The sequence below is a fragment of the Physeter macrocephalus genome, chromosome 2 (assembly GCF_002837175.3).
Source record: "Physeter macrocephalus isolate SW-GA chromosome 2, ASM283717v5, whole genome shotgun sequence".
NCBI lineage: Eukaryota > Metazoa > Chordata > Mammalia > Artiodactyla > Physeteridae > Physeter > Physeter macrocephalus.
In genome coordinates this window covers 38,683,068-38,705,537 of record NC_041215.1, presented here as the reverse complement: position 1 = coordinate 38,705,537, position 22,470 = coordinate 38,683,068, and the positions used below count along the sequence as shown (strand labels likewise).

Sequence of the window (22,470 nt, the reverse complement as noted above, 5' to 3'; positions counted from 1 at the left end):
AAAACAGTGACAGCTTTAATTCTTCTTTTCCGATTTGGATTCCTTTTATTTCTTTATCTTCTCTGATTGCTGTGGCTAAAACTTCCAAAACTATGTTGAATAAGAGTGGTGAGAGTGGGCAACCTTGTTTTGTTCCTGATCTTAGTGGAAATGCTTTCACTTTTTCACCATCGAGGACGATGTTGGCTGTGGGTTTGTCATATATGGCCTTTATTATGTTGAGATAAGTTCCCTCTATGCCTACTTTCTGGAGGGTTTTTATCATAAATCGGTGCTGAATTTTTTCGAAAGCTTTCTCTGCATCTATTGAGATGATCATATGGTTTTTATGCTTCAATTTGTTAATATGGTGTATCATGTTCATTGATTTGCATACATTGAAGAATCCTTGTATTCCTGGGATAAACCCCACTTGATCATGGTGTATGATCCTTTTAATGTGCTCTGGATTCTGTTCGCTAGTATTTTGTTGAGGATTTTTGCATCTATGTTCATCAGTGATATTGGTCTTTACTTTTCTTTTTTTGTGACATCTTTGCCTGGTTTTGGTATCAGAGTGATGGTGGCCTCGTAGAATGAGTTTGGGAGTGTTCCTCCCTCTGCTATATTTTGGAAGAGTTTGAGAAGGATAGGTGTTAGCTCTTCTCTAAATGTTTGATAGAGTTCACATGTGAAGCGATCTGATCCTGGGCTTTTGTTGGAAGATTTTTAATCATAATCTCAATTTCAGTGCTTGTGATTGGTCTGTTCATATTTTCTATTTCTTCCTGGTTCAGTCTTGGAAGGTTGTTCATTTCTAAGAATTTGTTCATTTCTTCCAGGTGGTCCATTTTATTGGCATATAGTTGCTTGTAGTAATCTATCATGATCCTTTGTATTTCTGCAGTGTTTGTTGTTACTTCCCCTTTTTCATTTCTAATTCTATTGATTTGAGTCTTCTCCCTTTTTCTCTTTATGAGTCTGGCTAATGGTTTATCAATTTTGTTTATCTTCTCAAAGAACCAGCTTTTAGTTTTATTGATCTTTGCTATCATTTCCTTCATTTCTTTTTCATTTATCTCTGATCTAATCTTTATGATTTCTTTCCTTCTGCTAACCTTGGGGTTTTTTTGTTCTTCTGTCTCTAATTGCTTTAGGTGTAGTGTTAGGTTGTTTATTTGAGCTGTTTCTTGTTTCTAAGGTAGGATTTTATTGCTATAAACTTTCTTCTTAGAACTGCTTTTGCTGCATCCCATAGATTTTGGGTCCTTGTGATTTCATTGTCATTTGTTCCTAGGTAATTTTTGATTTCCTCTTTGATTTCTTCAGTGATCTCTTGGTTATTAAGTAGTGTATTGTTTAGCCTCCATGTGTTTGTATTTTGTGCAGATCTTTTCCTGTAATTGATATCTAGTCTTATAGCATTGTGGTCAGAAAAGATACGTGATATGATTTCAATTTTCTTAAATTTACCAAGGTTTGACTTGTGACCCAAGATGTGATCTATCCTGCAGTTGTTCTCTGAGCACTTGAGAAGAAAGTGTATTCTGTTGTTTTTGGATGGAATGTCCTATAAATATCAATTAAGTCCATCTTGTTTAATGTATCATTTAAAGCTTGTGTTTCCTTATTTATTTTCATTTTGGATGATCTGTCCATTGGTGAAAGTGGGGTGTTAAAGTCCCCTACTTTGATTGTGTTACTGTCCATTTCCCCTCGCATGGCTCTTAGTATTTGCCTTATGTATAGCGGTGCTCCTATTTTGGCTGCATAAATATTTACAATTGTTATATCTTCTTCTTGGATTGATCCCTTGATCATTATGTAGTGTCCTTCTTTGTCTCTTGTAATAGTCTTTGTTTTAAAGTCTATTTTGTCTGATATGAGGATTGCTACTCCAGCTTTCTTTTGATTTCCATTTGCATGGAATATCTTTTTCCATCCCCTCACTTTCAGTCCGTATGTGTCCCTAGATCTGAAGTGGGTCTCTTGTAGACAGCATATATACGGGTCTTGTTTTTGTATCCATTCAGCCAGTCTATGTCTTTTGGTGGGAACATTCAATCCATTTAGATTTAAGGTAATTATCGATATGTATATTCCTATTACCATTTTCTTAATTGTTTTGGGTTTGTTATTGTAGGTCTTTTCCTCCTCTTCTCTTTCCTGCCTAGTGAAGTTCCTTTGGCATTTGTTGTAAAGCTGGTTTGGTGGTGGTGCTGAATTCTCTTAACTTTTGCTTGTCTGTTAAGATTTTAATTTCTCTGGCAAATCTGAATGAGATTCTTGCTGGATAGAGTAATCTTGGTTGTAGGTTTTTCCCTTTCATCACTTTAAATATGTCCTGCCACTCCCTTCTGGCTTACAGAGTTTCTGCTGAAAGATCAGTTGTCAACCTTATGGGGATTCCCTTGAATGTTATTTCTTGTTTTTCCCATTTGCTTTTAATATGTTTTCTTTGTATTTAGTGTTTGATAGTTTGATTAATATGTATCTTGGCGTGTTTCTCCTTGGATTTATCCTGTATGGGACTATCTGTGCTTCCTGGACTTGATTAACTATTTCCTTACCCATATTAGGGAAGTTTTCAACTATAATCTCTTCAAATGTTTTCTCAGTCCCTTTCTTTTACTCTTCTTCTTTTGGGACCCCTATAATTCGAATGTTGGTGCATTTAATATTGTCCCAGAGGTCTCTGAGACTGTCCTCAATTCTTTTCATTCTGTTTTTCTTCATTCTGCTCTGCAGTAGTTATTTCCACTATTTTGTCTTCCAGCTCACTTATCCGTTCTTCTGCCTCAGTTATTCTTCTATTGCTTCCTTCTAGAGAATTTTTAAGTGCATTTATTGTGTTGTTCATGATTGTTTGCTCTTTAGTTCTTCTAGGTCCTTGTTAAACGTTTCTTTTATTTTCTCCATTCTATTTCCAAGATTTTGGATCATCTTTACTATCATTATTCTGAATTCTTTTTCAGGTAGACTGCCTATTTCCTTTTCATTTGTTAGGTCTGGTGGGTTTTTACCTTGCTCCTTCAACTGCTGTGTGTTTCTGTCTTCTCATTTTGCTTAACTTACTGTGTTTGGGGTCTCCTTTTCACAGGCTGCCAGTTCGTAGTTCCCGTTGTTTTTGGTGTCTGTCCCAGTGGCTAAGGTTGGTTCAATGGGCTGTGTAGGCTTCCTGGTGGAGGGACTAGTGCCTGTGTTCTGGTGGATACAGCTGGAGATCCAGCTTTATCTTTCTGGTGATGTGTTTTGGGGTGTCTGTGACCTTATTACGATTTTAGGCAGCCTCTCTACTAATGGGTTTGGTTGTGTTCCTGTCTTGCTAGTTTTTTGGCATAGGGTGTCCAGCACTGTAGCTTGTTGGTCGTTGAGTGGAGCTGGGTCTTGGCATTGAGATGGAGATCTCTGGGAGATTTTCTCTGTTTGATATTATGTGGAGCTGGGAGGTCTCTGGTGGACCAATGTCCTGAACTTGGCTCTCCCACCTCAGAGGCACAGCCCTGATGCCTGGCTGGAGCACCAAGAGCCTTTAATCCACACTGCTCAGAATAAATGGGAGAAAAAAGAAAGAAAAAGATAAAATAAAATAAAATAGTTATTAAAATAAAAAACCAAAAATAATTATTAAAAATAATTTTTAAGTAATTAAAAAGAAAGAAAGACTAGAACAACCAAACCAAAAAAGAAAACCACCAATGATAACGAGTGCTGAAAACTATACTTAAAAAAAAACAAAAAACGGACAGACAGAACCCTAGGACAAATGGTAAAAGCAAAGCTATACAGACAAAATCACACACAGAAGCATACACATACACACTCACAAAAAGAGAAAAAGGGAAAAAAATATATATACCGTTGCTCCCAAAGTCCACCTCCTCAATTTGGGATGATTCGTTGTCTATTCAGGTATTCCACAGATGCAGGGTACATCAAGTTGATTGTGGAGATTTAATCCGCTGCTCCTGAGGCTGCTGGGAGAGATTCCCCTTTCTCTTCCTTGTTTGCACAGCTCCTGGTGTTCAGCTTTGGACTTGGCCCCGCCTCTGCGTGTAGGTCGCCTGAGGGAGTCTGCTCTTCGCTCAGACAGGACGGGGTTAAAGGAGCCGCTGATTAGGGGGCTCTGGCTCACTCAGGCCGTGGGGGGCGGGAGGGGCACGGAGGCGGGGCGAGCCTGCCGACGTTACATTGCAACCACCTGAGGAGCGCCGTGCGTTCTCCTGGGGAAGTTGTCCCTGGATCCCGGGACCCTGGCCGTGGCAGGCTGCACAGTCTCCCGGGAGGGGAGGGGTGGAGAGTGACCTGTGCTCGCACACAGGCTTCTTGGTGGCGGCAGCAGCGGCCTTAGCGTCTCATGCCCGTCTCTGGAGCTCCTTTAAGGGGTGCTCTTAATCCCCTCTCCTCGCGCCGCAGGAAGCAAAGAGGGAAGAAAAAGTCTCTTGCCTCTTTGGCAGCTCCAGACTTCTCCCGGACTCCCTCCCGGCCAGCCGTGGCACACTAACCACTTCAGGCTGTGTTCACGCCGCCAACCCCAGACCTTTCCCTGCGATCCGACCGAAGCCCAAGCCTCAGCTCCCAGCCCCCGCCCGCCCCGGTGGGTGAGCAGACAAGCCTCTCGGGCTGGTGAGTGCTGGTCGGCACCGGTCCTCTGTGTGGGAATCTCTCCGCTTTGCCCTCCGCAACCCTGTTGCTGTGCTCTCCTCACCCCTGTTGCTGTGCTCTCCTCCGCGGCTCTGAAGCTCCCCCCACCCCCGCCACCCGCAGTCTCCGCCCGCGAAGGGGCTTCTAGTGTGTGGGAACCTTTCCTCCTTCACAGCTCCCTCCCACTGGTGCAGGTCCCGTCCCTATTCTTTTGTCTCTGTTTTTTTCTTTTTTCTTTTGCCCTACCCAGGTACGTGGGGAGTTTCTTGCCTTTTGGGAGGTCTGAGGTCTTCTGCCAGCGTTCATTAAGTGTTCTGTAGGAGTTGTTCCACATGTAGATGTATTTCTGATGTATTTGTGGGGAGGAAGGTGATCTCCGCGTCTTACTCTATCGTCATCTTGAAGCTCCTCCCTCAACCACCTTTTAAGCAGCCCTAGAGAAGTCTCTTTAGGGAAACCATGTACCCTCTGCTTCTGAATGGCATCTCACACATCATTGGAAGACATTTCCTACTGTGCCCTAGAGATGTGTGCACTAGGACATTCTTCAGGCCTTTCCCATCAGGCCCCTGTGCCGTGCACCGCTGGGACCTTCCTCCTGGCTCTCCCACCAGGCTGCTGTGGCCTTGGGGCACGCTTCAAAACCAAAACAGTAGAAAACAAGGCCGAGAGGGAAGAAACAGAACCAGCACCTTGCAAGAAAGGGCTGCATTTAAGCACTGCACTGATGTAAGTATGATAGTGGGTGGTTTTGTTACTTTATAACTTTGTTACAGGTTTTCCCCACTATCCGAAAATAGAGCTTTCCTATGAAACCTTTCGGAAGCCAAAATGTCATAAAGTTAAAAGAGCAATCACCTGTTTTCATAAAAGTGAAAATCCTCCTCAGATTTCTTTCTTAGAGAATACAGGTGCTAATGTAGGTCTTTTGTAAAAGCAAAGTGGCATAAAGCAAAATCTGAAAAAGTGGGGGATACCTGTATTGTGTCCCAAAGGGACCCAGAATTACTCAGGATGTAAGTACTTCTTCCTTCATGCGCTCCTCCATCCAAAAAATATTAATTACATTTACATTAATTATGTTATTACATTACTTGTAATATTAATTACAGTTACATTTCTATTACATTCATGACTGAATTCATATACAGAAAAATATGTTAATATTATATTAATATTATATTTTAAGCCATCTTCTTTGACTCAAAAGGTTTTCTGTTTTGTTTCTGATTTTAGAAGAAACTAAATGATTTTCAGGGGCCCCTAAAAGTGTCTTGGACCTTTTTTAAACCAGATATTTGGGGCATGCATTCTATAGATAAACACAAAGTCCAAGGTAATATCTTTGTTGAAGAACTACCAGAAAAGTGGTGAATTCTTATATGGCCATTAAAAGCATGCCATGAGTCTCACATCTTGGTAGGTCTGCCTGCTGTCTGTATGTGATTAGCCTCATATAACCTCGTATGTCATTCATATGCTGTTTTCAAGGGCAACCTTTGGATGTGCAGATAAACTGCAAGAGAATAAGAACTTCAGATCATCGCACACTGGCAAACCTAAATTTTGACACAACTTACTGATAATGGCTTCTAAGTTGTGTCATATCTTTAGCAATGTTATAAGTGGTTTCAGATCTTTTCCAGAAATGAGGGAGACAAATAAGTAAATTTTAATAAACAACAACTAATATAATTGAAATCACTCCTTCCAGCTCAGGCCTTTAGAAGGTGGTCTTTCTGACTGCTGCCTTGGGCATGGTCTCTCAAGGTGGTCACTAATGACCCCTGGACCTACTCTCCCTACCCCCATGGTCCCTCCTGCCTGGGGGTCACCCCCAATGCTTTGTCATTGTGCCTCTGACCCCTTTTTGTGGCATCAGTAGTCCATGAACACTACAGAAAAGGCCTGGAGTTCTTGCCAGCAAGAAGCTGATTCTCACAGCCTGCTTCGTGGGGACAGCAGCCTCGTCTGTCCTGCGAGGAGCTCAGAGGGCATGTATTTGCTGAAGGTTTAAGCACAGTGTAAACAAAAGGACAAAACTAACTAATATTGTTGGTGACTTATTCCCTAACAAATTAACCTAGCGGGGATTTCATCCAACAACAAAGATGTTCTCAGCGGCTGACCGTGGAAAATAGCCCACAGACAGGCAAAGGAAGTGTGAGGGGAAGGAGAGGGCTCCTGCCTAGGACCCTTGAGGCTGATTGGGACACCCTGGGGGGCTTCAGTCCTGATGGCCACTGGGTGATCTGTGGAGGACAGTGCTTTCCAGGCATGACAGTGCTCTTTCAAATTGATGGAAGTGACTTAAGTGAAATATTTTTAAAAGCCAATTTACCTTCAAATGGGAGAATGTTGCCCCATAGTCTTTTTTTATTTTAATTAAAGCATAGTTCATTTACAATGTTGTGTTAGTTTCAGGTGTACAGCAAAGTGATTCAGTTATACTTACATATATATCTATCTTTTTCAGATTCTTTTCCCTTATAGGTTATTACAAAATATTGAGTATAGTTCCCTGTGCTATAACAGTAGGTTCTTGTTGGTTATTTTCTCTATAGATGTGATAGTTGTATGTTTTGTCCCCCTCAGTCCTGTTTCACTGGATCCTGGGGGACGAGTTAGTCCCATGGTGAAGTAGACACAGCTAAGTTTGGGTTTAGATGTGACGACCTGTTTTTGTTTCCTCCCAAGTTTGCTTGTCATTCAGGTAATAACTGGTTTTTCAATGTGAAAGAAACAAATCCTGAATGTTTTCCAAATCATGGTGAAGAGTACCTGTTCTGTGGGCTTTGTGCTAGCTTCCACAGCCCTCGAGCTCAGCCCTCCCTGGACCCTGCCATGGGGCTGCATCTGTGCTGCGGGAAGGCCTGTCTGTGGTTTCACTTCTCCTTTCCTGTTTCTAGGGTCTGGACTTCGCTGGGTTCACCGCACACATGTTTGCTGGGATTTGCTTCGTTCTCTTGTTCTCCTTTCCACTCCTCAGACTACTTTACTGGAACAAAAAGCTGTATAACAAGGAACCCAGTGAGATTGTTGGTGAGTGGAAGTACCTCCTCATATAGCCTCAGAGTTTACTGCCACGATACTATTTTTTCCAGGGGAAGTTGCCACGAAAAGTTAAGAGGTTAACCACCTGTAAAATATCAGGGAAGCATCAGTCATTGGGATGCTGTGCACTGGCATGTCCCTGTCTGCCTCCTGGTACGCAGTGTGCTTTCAGGGGCTTTAAATCCATGAGCTGTGCCTCTTTAGTTTTCTATAGAGTGAAATGTGGGAAGCAATGTCCACTGTATACAGTTTGCATGTCATGACAGCATTAAACCATGTGTATACAATACAAATAGCATAGCATATAGACTGTACTGTTCTAATATGTTGTAGTTTGAAACGAAATGTGATTACAAAAATGGCAACATAATCCAGCACAGGGGATAAAATACTGTGTCAAGCAAGATCATATTGGTGAGGCACTAGCCAGGAGGAATAGGACTCGTGACCATCTTATGGTTTTGCATTTTCCTCACTTAAAATTTTTAGTAGATGTTTTATTGAGAGCATTACTGGTCAGGATAGATTAGAAGCAAGAGACTATTTGGGAAACAGCCAGCCTCTTCTTGGCCAGGCCCTGTGCCAGACACTGTGCAGGTTGCCTTGGTAACAGAGGGGACCACTGCAAATGATTCCATTACTTCTCCGTTTTGAAGAAAATTTTAATCAACGTTTGCTTTTTATTTTAAAATAGATATTTCTTGCAGTGAGGTACCTTGATCCATGTTTCTCATTGACCAGTGTATTAATTTGCTAGGGCTGCTACAACAAAGTACCACAGACTGGGTGGCTTAAACAAAAGATGATTTTATTTCCATAGAAGTTAAGGTGGCTTAATAAGACACCTATTGTGTCTTATTACCTCATAGTTCTGGAGGCTGGAAGTCCAAAATCATGGATTGGTTGGCTGTGAGGAAGGATCTGTTCCAGGCCTGTCTCCTTAGCTTTTAGATGGCTGTATTCATGTTCACATGGCGTTCTCCCTGTGTGTGTCTGTGTCCACATTTCTCCATTTGTAAGGACACCAGTCATCTTGGATTTGGGGCCAATCTAATGACCTCACCTTAGCTAATTACATCTGCAATGACCCTATTTTCAAATAAGGTCACATTCTGATGTACTGGGTGTTAGGACTTCAACACATGAACTTTGGGGGGACACTATTCAACCCATAGCAACCAGTTAGAGGTGTTCAAAATGTTTTATCATCAACTAGTATATGTAAAGTGGGGTAACAATATTTAGGTTTAGTTTTCTAATGGAAAGGATCATACCGATGGATAGCTAAGGAGACTATAATCAATTACAATGGCTAATCTGTCTCTAGAAGCTTGTGTGGGCACAGCTGCACCTCTCCTGAACATCCCTCAACCGCCCTGGTGATCAGAATGACTTGGGAACGACTGTTATATATACAGGTTACCAGGCCCACCCCCAGGAAATCTATGCTGTGTATAAGCTCTTCTGGAGAGTCTTATCTTGAGATTAATTTAGATATACTGATTTGGAAGTATAGAAACAAATTTGTGTACTTGACTCCTCCACTCTTCCAGAGTAAGGAGCTGAGGAAAACTTCGAGGGAAGGGGGAGGGGATGGTTGGGACATGGATAATGCCAAAACCCTATGACAATGCCAAGACAGGTTGTAAATCAGCACACGGCGAGCTGTGCAGAGCCAGAGCAATCACTCTGAGCCACTGTTGGGTATAGGGGTCTCCAATTTTGGGGTGCTTGGTAGAACTACAGATTACTAAGCCCTACCCCAGAGATTTGGGTTCAGCAGGTCTTTGGTGTGTAGAGAGCATCTGTTAGATGCTTGGTTATGCTGCAGTAAAAAGTAACCCTGAAATCTCAGTGACTCTTCCTCACTTTGGCCTCATGCCCACTGTGGGCTGACAGTGCCTTCCTGGTCAATAGTTCTCAGAGCCCTGAGCTGCTGGTCATCATACAGAGAGAACCACGTGTTCCACTCTACCACTGAATGACACAGCTCATCCTGACTGTCAACAGGCCTCACCAGTTGCAGGGGCCAGGATGAGTCAGCCTGCCAAGTGATCAGAATGGGAGAGAATTTGACTTATTTGTTGAAAAGCACAAATAATAACCAGAGTCTGCCCCTCTGGTCACCAAATATCAACTCATGCTGCTTCTTCCTAATATTTTATATAGAATTTTTATATCTTTGTACAATAAGGATATTGGTGTGTAGTGTCTTCTCTTGAAATGTCTACTTTTTGCTGTCCTTGAAGGATGAATATAGAAGTATACCCTCCTCTTCAGTTTTTGGGAAGAGGTGGTGTAAAATTGCTACTACTTTTTTCCTTAAATGTTTGCCAGGATATTTAAAGGCTTGGACCTCCCTCCCTCCCTCCCTTCCTTTCTTTCCTTCCTTCTAGTTTTTAACTACATATTCAAATTCCTTAATAGATATAGGGCTAGCTATTAAGGTTGTCTATTTCTTCTTGAGTGCTCACTTGTGGTTTATGTCTTTAAAGGAATTTGTCCATTGTACCTCAATTGTTGAAAGAATTATTCTAAAATTGTTCATAATAGTTTTTCATTATCCTTTTAATGGCTATAGAACTTTTAAAATTGATGTATAGTTGATTTGCAATATTGTGTTAGTTTTAGGTGTACAACAAAGTGATTCAGTTATATATATATATATTTTTTTCAGATTATTTTCTATTAGGTTATTATAAGATATTGAGTATAGTTCCCTGTGTTATACAGTAAATCCTTGTTGCTTATCTGTTTTATGCATCATAGTTTGTATCCATTAATCCCATCCTCCTAATTTATGCCTCCCCTTCCTTTTCCCCTTTGGTAAACATAAGTTTATTTTCTATGTCTGTGAGTCTGTTTCTGTTTTTTATATAGATTAATTTGTGTTTTTTTTAGATTCCAAGTATAAGTGATATCCTATAATACTTGTCTTTCTTTGTCTGACTTACTTCACTTAGTATGATATTCTCTACGTCCATGTTGCATGTTGCTGCTAATGGCAATATTTCATTCTTTTTATGGCTGAGTAATAGTCCATTGTATATATACACCACATCTTCCAACCAATCATCTATTGATGGGCACTTGGATTGTTCCCATGTCTTGGTTATCGTAAACAGTGTTGCTGTGAACATTGGAGTGCGTGTATCTTTTTGAATTAGAATTTTCATCTTTTCTGGATATGTGTCCAAGCGTGGAATTGCTGGATCATATGGTAACCTTATTTTTGGTTTTTCAGGGAACCTCCATAATGTTCTCCATAATGGCTACACCAATTTACATTCCCACCAACAGTGTAGGAGGGTTCCCTTTTCTCCACACCCTCTCCAGCATTTATTATTTGTAGACTTTTTAATGATGGCCATTCTGACTGGTGTGAGGTAGAACCTCACTGTAGTTTTGATTTGCGTTTCTCTAATAATTAGTGATACTGAGCATCATCTCATGTGCCTGATGGCCATCTGTGTGTCTTCTTTGGAGAAATACCTATTGTCTTCTGCCAATTTTTTGATTGGGTTGTTTGTTTTTTGATATTGGGTTGTATGAGCTGTTTGTATATTTTGGATTAATATCTCTTGTCAGTTGCATCATTTGCAAATATTTTCCCCCATTCTGTAGGTTGTCTTTCATTTTGTTGGTAGTTTCCTTTGCTGTGCAAAAGCTTTTATGTTTGGTTAGGTCCCATTTGTTTATCTTTGCTTTTATTTCTTTTCCTTGGTAAACTGATTTAAGAAAATATTGCTATGATTTATGTCCAAGAAGTTTCACCTATATTCTCTTCTAGGAGTTTACGGTGTCATGTCTTATATTTAGGGCTTTAAACCATTTTGAGTTTATTTTTGTGTATGGTGTGAAGGAGTGTTCTAATTTCATTGATTTACATGAGGCTGTCCAGCTTTCCCAACACCACTTGCTGAAGAGGCTGTCTTTTCTCCATTGTATATTCTTGCCTCTTTTGTTGTAGATTAACTGACCATAGGTGTTTGGGCTTATTTCTGGGCTCTCTGTTCTGTTCCATTGATCTATATGTCTGTCTTTGTGCCAATATCATGCTGTTTTGATTACTGTAGCTTTGTAGTATTGTGTGAAGCCTGAGAGGGTTATGTAATGGCTATAGAATTTTTGGTAAAGGAACCTCTGTCATTCCTGATATTGGATTTATGTCAACTTTTTTTCTGATTGGTCTGTCTAAAGGTTTATCAATGTTATTGATCTCAACCAGCTTTCGATTATATAGATTTTTTCTACATTTTTTCTCTTTTAATGATTTATACTCTGATATTTATTATTTATTTTCTGCTGCCTACTTTGGGTTTATTTATTTATTCTTCTTTTACTAGTTTCTTAATGTGAGGGTTGAGATTATTGGTTTTATATATATCTTATTTTCTAGTATAGGTATTTAGTGCTCTAAATTTCCTTCTAAGTAGTGGTCTCACACCAATTTTGATATGTTTTGTTTTATTTCCCTTCAATTCAAATTACTTTCTGATTTCCGTGTTGATTTCTTCTTTGATCCTTGGATATTTTAGATGTATTTACCTGCAGCAAATTTGGGGATTTTTGCAGTTACCAAATTTAATTTCACAGTGGTCAGAGAATATATTTTGTAAAACTTGAATCCTTTTGAATTGATTGAAACCTGTTTTATGGTAGAATATGGTCTATTCTCATAAATATTCTATTTGCACTAGAAAAGAATATGTATTCTGCTGTTGTTGGTTGGAGTTATGTCAATATAAACAATTAGGTCAAGTTGACTGAAAACATTATTCAGGTCATCCATATTCTTGCTGATTTCTGCCCACTTGTCTATCAATTATTGAGAGGTGGATATAGAAATCTCTGATTAATACTGTGGATTTATCTTTGCAATTCTATGATTTTTTGCTTTACATATTTCAAAATTTTGTTACTAGGGTACATAAACATTTAGGGTTATTATGTCCTCTTGAAGAATTAATACCTTTATCTTTATGAAATACCCTTCCCTATCCATAGTAATATTCTTGCTCTGAAAACTAATTTGATCTTAATGTAGCAATTCCAGCCTTCTCTTGACTACTGTTAGTGTGGTATATTTTTATCATCCTTTTACTTTTAACCTTTTTGTGTCTTTATATTTAAAGTGCATTTCTTGCAAATAGCTTATAGTTGGGTCTTGCTTTTTTATCCGATATAATAATCTGTCTTTTAATTGATATGTTTAGATCATTGATATTTAACTTGATTAGTGATATGATTGAATTTAAGTGAATCATCATGTCACATTTTCTAATTGTGATTTTAGTTATAATTATATCACTAACTTCAAGTGATATTATACCACTTAACATAAAGTATAAGAATCTTACAGTAGTATAATTCCATTTCTCAACTCCTGGCCTAGGTGTCTTCCCCTGAGACTCCTGAATTAGAGCCAGGTGACCCTCCTCTAGGCTCCTGGCAGCCACCACCTCCTGTGAGAGAACACATCCCACATGGTAATGTCTTTGCCTGTTTGTAACATGTATACGGCAACCACAAGTAATGCCACAAGAGGGTGGTTGAGAAGCTTGGAAAGATAGGGGCTGGTGGTAATCAGAGAGGTAGAGATGAGACATCTGATGATGTGTCCTGGTCAGGGCTAGTCAGGCAAAGCAAGAGCTAAAACTTATACAGTGGGATCAGAGCTCACAATGGCACTCACCATTTGAGGATCTTGAGTCTTCCCTAAAGATCTTTGCAGGTCATGGGGAGCAATGGGCTATTTGAAATAAGGAAGCTGTCTATCATCTGTCTATCATCTATCTTTCTATCTATCTATCTATCTATCTATCATCTGTTTTCTTAGATGGATCAGCCTAGATAGGTAGAAGATAGGTAAATAGGAACATAGATTCCTTGTTTCCATATATCTAACTGTATTTATCTATAGATAGATAAATAGAAATATAGATAGTTTCTATAGATGATAGATAGATAAATAGATAGATAGATAGATAGATAGATAGATAGATAGATAGATAGATAGGGCAAACAGTGTTTTATGATTAACCAGGGTTGGGTTGTCAGGAAGTGGCTTCAGTCAAAGGTTGCTGAGGAGCAGCAATCAGAATTAGGCAAATGTGAGGAGATGAAGCCTGGATAAGCTGGTGACCTGAGTCAGGAACAAGTGGATCCTGCAAGACCCACACCATCATATCCTGAACTGCTCTTGTGGCCTAGTACTGCCTTAGCTCATGTTCATTTATGATGTATCTTATTTCTCTGTCTAGCTTGTTGGAGGCCTGTCTTATAACTTGTCAATTTATTCTTCTCCTCTAACATCTAGCATGGTGTCTGGGACCTATTACGTGTTCAGTGCAGAAATGTAGAGGAGAATGACATTGATAAGACCAAAATGACATTTCAGGTTCATGTACCTGGAAGATTAATGATGTCATGTAAGAACTAAGACAGTGAGGGAAGAGAGAGTTCTGTGGGGGAAGATGGAATGTTTATCTGTGAATCCTGTAGCACAAGGTTCAGAGGGCAATATCAAGTAGCTGATTGGGTTCACAGTCTTAGCGCTCAGCAGAGACAGGGTGGGGAAATGGCAGAGGAGGTACAGAGGAAGCCTGGGAGCCGAGGAGTAGATGCTTGGCTAAACTGAGCTCTGGGTGCAGTCAGTGAACTCCCTTCTCTTGGACAAAATCGCTCTCAACCAAAATTTCCCATGGTCAATGATATATTTATTTCATCCACAACTAGAAAAATGAAAGTGCACTACTTGAGCATTAACCCATGGGTTGATCTGAGGAGAATAGCCCATCCTGTTTGATATGATGGGCTAGAAGGCAGCTAGGCTCTGGGTGTGCGTGAGGGGCTGAGGGTGACGCTGGAGAAGACACCTGCGGAAAGGAGCCCTGGGGACCTGGAAGGCCAGATTCACAGTTTCTGCTTCTCCAAACACAGAGGTGGGGAGGCTCCCACATGCTGGCCTGGGTGCTGAGCTGAGCAACGCTCCTGTGTAGCTCTTCAAAGTTGGTCAGCTGCTTGAGAGAGTGGCAGTCACTAGATGGCTTGAAAGAATGGCTAAAAGGCTCTGATACTTTAGGGATGGGCTTTGAATGATATCCACTATATAATGAAGTTCAGAGCATTGGATGAAATAATGGCACTCTCTGCACCTTCTCTGAAGTTGCTGCACCACCTTGTCCCCCCATTCCTGTCCCAGTGCGGCATTTGTGTGTGTGTGTGTGTATGTGTGTGTGTGTGTGTGTATGTGTTCAGCATTTTAGAAGCCTAGTTAATATGTTTTTATCCTCTTCCTCCTCCTCCTCCTCCTTTTTATATTATCATAACCTCACAGGTTGTTTAATGAGGTGTGAATTATGGAGGTGTGAATTATGTTTATTGAGGGAATTATGGATCTGTTTCTCTGTAGTGGCTTTCCGGTTATACCCACGTTTCTTCTGTTTTAGCAAGCTACAAAGAATCAATATGTACTGAATGGAAGTACTTTATTTATCTTCATTCTAAAAAGTTTTCATCTTTGAAAGGCTGACCCTTTAGAGAAAACCACGGTGGCATTTTCCTTGTCATTGAGCCCAGACTTGTGCACTGCTTCACAGGTCTTGGGAGAATTGCCCTGCCTTGACTCTGCTCTGAGCTAGAGTCAACAGATCTAATCCTCCTTGAAAGTGTGTGTTCTTTTGATTTCATCTTGAATTTTTAAGATATGTAGTATAGTGCATTGTACATGAGAGGTGATTCATGAAAATACTGTGCTTCCTTATATTCTTTTAGTGGATATTTTGAGAAATTTATGTAGTATCTTTAACAGTAAACTAGAGGTTAAAAGTAAAATTTCATAAGATATTCTAGTATTTTAGGAGCCAATGAATTGACAATTCATTTTTCTCTTCTCTATCAGAAGGGGTTTAAATTCATTGATGGGTGAAAATTTGCCTCATTCTGTTAATTTCAGAAGTGCATAAAGTTGTCTACATTTCTCTCCTCTGTGTCCTTTCGTAGACGCAAGCTCAACTTGGAGGCCTGGTCAGGAGGGAGGGCTCTCCCCATCTCCTGCTATTATCAAATGCCCTACTGGGGAGACCAGGCACCACCTACTACACTTGTATTTCCAATTTGTACTAGATCTGTTTCAAAGATTGGGCAATGTCTGGATTTTGAACTGAGATCTGAACTACTGGCTCCAAGAAGTAATTTCTTGGGAGGGAAAAAGTTTGTTGGGTGCTAGCTTTGATATGCCTATTCAAGAATTTATTCTTCACCCAAAGAGTTGAAATTATCTTTGAATCTACTGTAATTTTTAAAAGTCAGCTTTGTCTTCTGGTTCTCTCATAATAACATGAAAGCTAAGAAGCCATTGCTTTGGTTTGGCCCTTGGAGATCTGCATCACGGGTGTGTGTTTTCAGTTCTTGGAGGGTGCTGAGGGGAGTAGGTGCTGATGTCTGAGATTGCAGGAGAATGAGGCCTCGGCTTTCCTTTCCTGCAGAACTGAAGCATGAGATCCATGTCTGGCGCCTTACTGCACAGCGCATCAGCCCAGCCAGCCGTGAGGAGACAGCAGTTCGAGGTCTGCTCCTGGGGAAGGTGCTGGCACTGGAGCGCTTGCTGGCCCGAAGGCTGCACAGTTTCCACAGGTATCAAGCCAGGCCCTGCTCAGACCACTCTTGGTTTACAGCAGTGGTTCTTATCTTTACCAGTTATACTCAATGGTTGGATTGTATCAACAACCTATTTATGACCACCCTAAGAGTGTCCAAATGTCATGTGCTAAATGTGAGCTAAAGTGATTGTGAAGAGTACTCCATGGTACTGCGAAAGAGTAACACTAGCTGCATGCTACTAAGTAAGTTTTGGGTGCCATACACTGTGCTAAGCCTGTTATGGTGCAGTATTTTATTTAACCCTCATTTAGCTCTCTGGAATGTGTGCTGATATTAGCCCCAGCTTAAGGATGAGAAAACTGAGGCTCAGAGAATTTGAGCAACTTGCCCAGGGTTATGCACTAGGAAAGAGTGATGCCAGGGATTGAGTTCACACTCAACTACTGCCTGTCACACTTCACACCTAACACGTTGCATAATAAAAATAAAAAACAATTAATATAACAAACTAATCTAACAAAATATTCTCCCAGTAGTTGATTTTTCAGGAGCTCAAAGAATACCTAACTCCTGCTCAATTCATTTCTTGGAGTTTTTTTTTTTTTTTTTTTTTTTTGAGCCACCTTATGGCATGTGGGAAATTAGTTCCCTGACTAGGGATTGAACCAGGGCCCCTTGCATTGGAAGCGCAGAATCTTAACCACTGGACCACCAGAGAAGTCCCTTGAGTTTGTTTTTAATCAAAGCTGAGACCTAACAGTAACAGTGAGGTGCTGAGTTTTTCCTCCCCACTCAGACGAGGTGCTGAGTTCCAACCTGTCTTTACGCTGGAAGTACTGACAGAAAGAGCGAGAGCCTGCTCACTCCTTAGTGATGTGGAAGCATTCCTGCAGCAGGGTTGAGAACTGGGTGGAGATGAGAAGTCTGTCACAGCAAGGGGAAATGTGAGTCCTTGTGAAGGTAGTGAGAATGATCTTACATGTTGCAGTTTGCTGAGACCAGCCCTGTGTTCCCAGAGAGCAGGCAAGCAGACTGAGGACAGAGCTGGGCACAATGCCAGTGCCAACCTCTGAGGGCCATCTAATGTGGCTGCAGCCTAGTCTGAGAGTGGGGGGAGAAGGCCACAGGCGAATATGTAGAGACTCACTCTGTCTAGAGATGCAGCCCAGTGTGAAGCACTGTCTCAGCATCCTCAGCTCCATCTCATCTCAGGACCTACCTGTATCCTGTGACACTGGAGAAGCAGGACCTGGTATCCCCAGGCTACTGGAAGGCCCTGAGTTGCGGGCTGGGGACAGAGTGACCAACTTCAACTACAAGCATGGATCTTAAAAGGAAAAACTTTGTAAATTAAAGATGCAGGAGTAAATTGCCCTGAATGTATTTAATCTACTGGCCTTCAAGTTTCAACGTGTTCCATCTGGTATGGATGTTAAGACACAGTCAGTGTATCTCAGGGTTAAAATGTGAAGAATTCACCAAGTTTCCATCAACTCATCCTGTTTTGATCACAGAAAGGGAAACTGAGGCCCAGAGAGGGCAGTGGCTTTGTAAGGCCACACAGTCACTGGAAGCAGATAGGAATGAGGGTGATCTAAGGCATGTGCTAAGGCAGGTCTTGTTTCTACATTTTATTTTAAAAAATTGTCCTTAGAACCATTCAATTGGGTCTGCCATGATTTCCTTTAGGGTCTGTACTGGCTGTGTGGTCGACCTCCATTGACACTATGACACGTGAGTGCTCATGAAGACTAAATTCTCTACCACACAGCTTCTTTTTCCTAACTGGTGAGGGAGGAAATAAAGCAGAAAAGAAAAGATGAGTTGATAGGAAAGGTTAAAAAAGAAAGGCAAGTTGGAACAAATAGAGGTGACTGACATAGAAATAGAGATGGGCGGGTACCATGACCAGAGGGGGAAGGAAACAGACATAAGTGCTTCAAAGTAGATTTCCAATTGCTAAAAATCAACACTAAAGCAAGTGGCATTTCTTTTACTGTTTTTCCCTTTAATTAAATTATAAATATAACACATCCTCATTTTGAAAAAAAATTCAGAAAATTAAGAAGTAGAAAGAGGAAAACCAAGGTCGTTTACTGTCTCATTCCCCTGTTGACATTCTGGCCAGTGTTCTTCTGATGTTTCCTGTGCTATGCTCGCACATGCCTCATTGAACAGTCCGGTCATTTCATGTATTACTTTTCCTTGGGAATCTAGAGTGAGCATCCTTTCCAATTTATGAACCCAATTCTACCGGGCTCCTTACACCGCGAGGCCTGCCCCATTCTGTGGCTGCACCTGGTGTCACACTGTGGATGGCGTCCAGGCCAGGGCACCATGCTGTGTGCCACTGCCGAATGCCACCTTGCTGGCCTCACTGCTTGATGCCACCAGGAAAATGTCTTCCTTTTTCTCTTTTAGACAGATCTCACAGGAAGATAAAAATTGGGAGACCAATATCCAGGAGCTACAAAGAAAGGTATTGTGGTTTCTTTTCTCAGGGATTTTTTGAAGAACAGAGTAGATTCCTTTTCCTTGCTTTATGTGAAGTTGCAACTGAAAGTCATCTTTCTTTTATTCCTGTAGTTGTACACAAGACATAAGTTATTTCCAGGAATTAATGGTAAAGATAATTTTCCAGACATGGTAGGCTAATTTTGTCCAGGAATTTAAAAGGTAAACTTTTTATGTTCCTTTTAAGATAGGGCAGCACCTTCTGTGGTTGGCCGGCTCTCAGCTCCCCCTGACCCTGAAAGGCAAGTCTGTGGTTCCCATTGTGTGGGTGAGGAGATGGAGGCCAAGACAAGGGAGGCGTGCTGCTTGAGATGGAGCACCTTTTGGGCCAGAGATGGGGTGTATGTCTTCTGTTGTACGGCTCTGACTTTGGGAGGCAAAGCTCATTTTGGGCTCTTTTGCTCACTTTCCCACCCTGGTGGAATTTCTCAGCCCACCTGAGGACACATAGTGCCCCTTTCCCAGCTCAAGATCTGCTGGAAGTCATTTATATCTTCATGAAATTTCAAATCCAGGTAGTTTCTTTCCTAGGGAGAGGTTGAATACCCACTCTCTAATTATGATATGAACATTTTGTCCTTCGCTTAAGGAAATTTAGACATTGGGACCCGGTAGGTAACATGTTCTTTGAGTCTGTCCTCCCAGCATCTGTCCCACTCAGATGGTCAGGGTGAGGGAAGACGGGTGTGGCTATGACATTTTTCTGGCTTCAGGCTTAAACGGACCCTGCCCACCTTTTCTAGTAGTTCTGACTGCAAGTTAGCGATGAGACTGTGTACCTCTCTGTGTACCTGGTGGACAAGGACTGGGGAGCTGGGCACTCCTCCCGCATTGTTTCTCAGAGTTCTCACTTTGATGACCTCAGAGAACCAAAGGATAAAATTTGACAGACACCCCAAAATAACAAAGTACAAACTTCGATCATGTTATACCAGCCGAGCGACACTGGAATATTCTTTGACCTCCCTGCTCCCTCCATTTCCAATCCTGGAGTCGGCCATGGTAATACCCAGTTTCTATGGTTAACCTGGCCCAGGAAGGTGCCATGCCCCTTTCTTCCTGATTCTCCATCACAGACTCATCTAGCAAAATTGGCTTCCTTGGTGGGGGAAGGGGAAGGGGAAGATGAGTGGGGGCCGGCCAAGCCTTGGCAGTGGGTGGGGAAGGAAGACAGGAGCTCCCAAGGCAGCCCTCACGGAGTGTGAGCAGGGAGCCAGGGGCTGCTGCCAGAGTCGTTGTGTCACAGAGGGATATGCCTGTGGTTTTTATGGCAGCAGGTTTAACTGTGTGACCAGAGAAATCAAGAGAGAAAACCTATCTCTAACTACCTATACCTACACGCCTACTCATGTCTGTGTCTATGTCCATGTCCATGTCTATACCACTGTCTATACCCTTATCTATGTCTACATCTATCTCTATGTCTACATCTATATCTTAATCTACACCCATAGCTCTGTCTATATCTACCCATACCTACACCTAGATCTATATTTATATAGCCTTATCTATATTTATATCTAGACCTGGATATCCTAGGCATAGACTAACAGACAGAGGTGCTGGTGGGACCACACTGAGGAAAGGACATAGTGCAGTTGTTGGTTCACACCGTGGAGTGTGATTCACACAGGGGCCTAGTTAGATGTGTGTGCTTCTTGGGACCTCACTCCCTGCCCCAGTCTCACACAGCACAGCACCCTTTGGGGACCTTGCCCTATCTTGCCCTGTGGCTCAGGCCCACTGGAAGGAGGTCTGCAATTCCAAGGTTAATGAAGGTGCTGTAGAGTACCTCCCCTCGCCCCCTGAATGACTGGGACAGGATCCCATATGTGTCATCTGGTGACTAGGGGACTGCTAAGTGCATTCAGCAGAAGTCCTGTTATTGCAAGAACATTTTAACCTCAGTACCACATGAGCAGAGATTGCATAATAGAGGGAAAGTTAAACTAAAAGGCTATTAACACACAGTACCCGTGGAAATGCATGTGTCTTGAAGGGCCAGGTCCCTGGAGGTTAATGTGTTGGCTCCCCAATGGCTTTATCTTATCTGATGCTGGCAGTGGGGCTGGGAACAGCTTAACATCTCTGTGTCATATTGAAAATGTATTTAGTCAGGTGTCATATAAAAGGGTTGTACTATATTTTAAATTTTTTATGTTTATTTTTTCATAGATTTTGATTTCAAGATTTTGAATGCTCTAATCTTGAATCTGTACAGTTTTCCTTGTAACGCATGATGTTATCTTTCAAGTTCAAGTTGCTATATTTTTCATCATAAGGAGAAATTTGTAGTGATTCAAATCATGTAGGATTGTGGACACATTGCAGAAATCAGATTACACTGAGTAAATGAATTGTGTTTTCCTCTCTCACAGCACAGGATATCAGACAGGATTCTGCTCGCCAAATGCCTGACAGTGTTGGGATTTGTTATCGTCATGTTCTTTCTCAATTCATTTGTCCCTGGTGTTCATCTTGATATTGGTGAGTCTAATTTTTGGGGTAGCTTTTGTTGATAGGCTTTTCAAGTGACATCACAGTCTGGAAGGGAATGTTTCAAAGCTTGTTCCCAGATGCTGGTGAGGGCTGAGAGGAATAGTTTTCTGGAGGAGAGGGAGAGGAGGACGGAGAGGGAGAGAGAGAGATACATCTCAGTGCCATGGGTCCTCAGCCCCTCCAGGTTTAACATTAGAAGGGATAGAGAACAGGGTGGATAGCATCATCTCTATCATACTTAATAAATAATCAGATCTTCAAACTGTTACCTGAGAAGCACCTCTAGAAGAGGTAAGAGGTCATATCAGCAAGGCCACAGTCCTGCAGTTTGTGCAACCCGACCTGACGATTAGATGAGAGACATTAGTGAAAGGGCCAGAGAATTACAAGAAGTCTCCACTGGTCCTTCTCCTTACCCAATGGTGCATCCATTTTCCCTATGCAACAGAACTCCATTCTCCCACTTGCTCCCATGGATTTCTCTTCTCTTGCTTTCACAGTCTTATGGCTCTCACTTTGTACTTTCCCAAGATCTACGTTGCATGGCCCATCCCCACCTGACACATGGCCATCTTGCAGAATGAGTTCACCAGATATCTTGTTTACCCTGGCATTCTTCTACTCTCCATAAACATTTCCATGTTTCTTAGATCTTTCTAGTTGATTTAATAGTTATCTCTATTAGTGTCATTATTTAAAACAAAATAAAACCACTTCCAAAACCCACTTCACATGAAAGTATAGATATAAAGTTAAATTTGAGGAAGTGTCAAGGAGTATTTTCTTTAAACAAAATCTTTACCTATGGTTTTCCTTCAAAAGTGAGCTCTGCTAAGATATTTTTATAAAAATTTGACTTACTGCAATATTTGAAGAATATAACTTCTGTAGAAAGCAAAGCTTCTTAACTGTGTAAAATAGATGGATAACATGGCAGGCTTAGTTATTCGAACCACAGCATTGCTCCTTTAGTTCTTGGCTACCACTAGGAATCTTTATATCTCTAAAGATTATACAAGTACAACAAAACTGGTATTTTGTGGGCAGATGGGTTCCATTAGCTAATTCTTTTGGGTGTTCACAGATTATTTTGTCGTGGTCCGAGTGCCGGTTGGAAAAGAATTTCTATACACAAGGCAGAATGTAAGGAAGATAGGGTTTATTAAAGAGAAGGGT

General features: G+C 41.3%; 1 protein-coding gene across 1 annotated transcript in view; it reads left to right on the top strand.

The window, feature by feature from the left end:
* The window catches only part of OCA2 (OCA2 melanosomal transmembrane protein), a 252,521-nt gene that overhangs the window by 132,977 nt on the left and 97,074 nt on the right, over positions 1 to 22,470 (top strand). The window contains exons 15-18 of the mRNA XM_024117107.2: positions 7,533 to 7,665; positions 16,167 to 16,314; positions 18,703 to 18,760; positions 21,174 to 21,282. Coding sequence (XP_023972875.1) covers positions 7,533 to 7,665; positions 16,167 to 16,314; positions 18,703 to 18,760; positions 21,174 to 21,282 — 448 coding nt within the window. The remainder of the gene's footprint in view (positions 1 to 7,532; positions 7,666 to 16,166; positions 16,315 to 18,702; positions 18,761 to 21,173; positions 21,283 to 22,470) is intronic.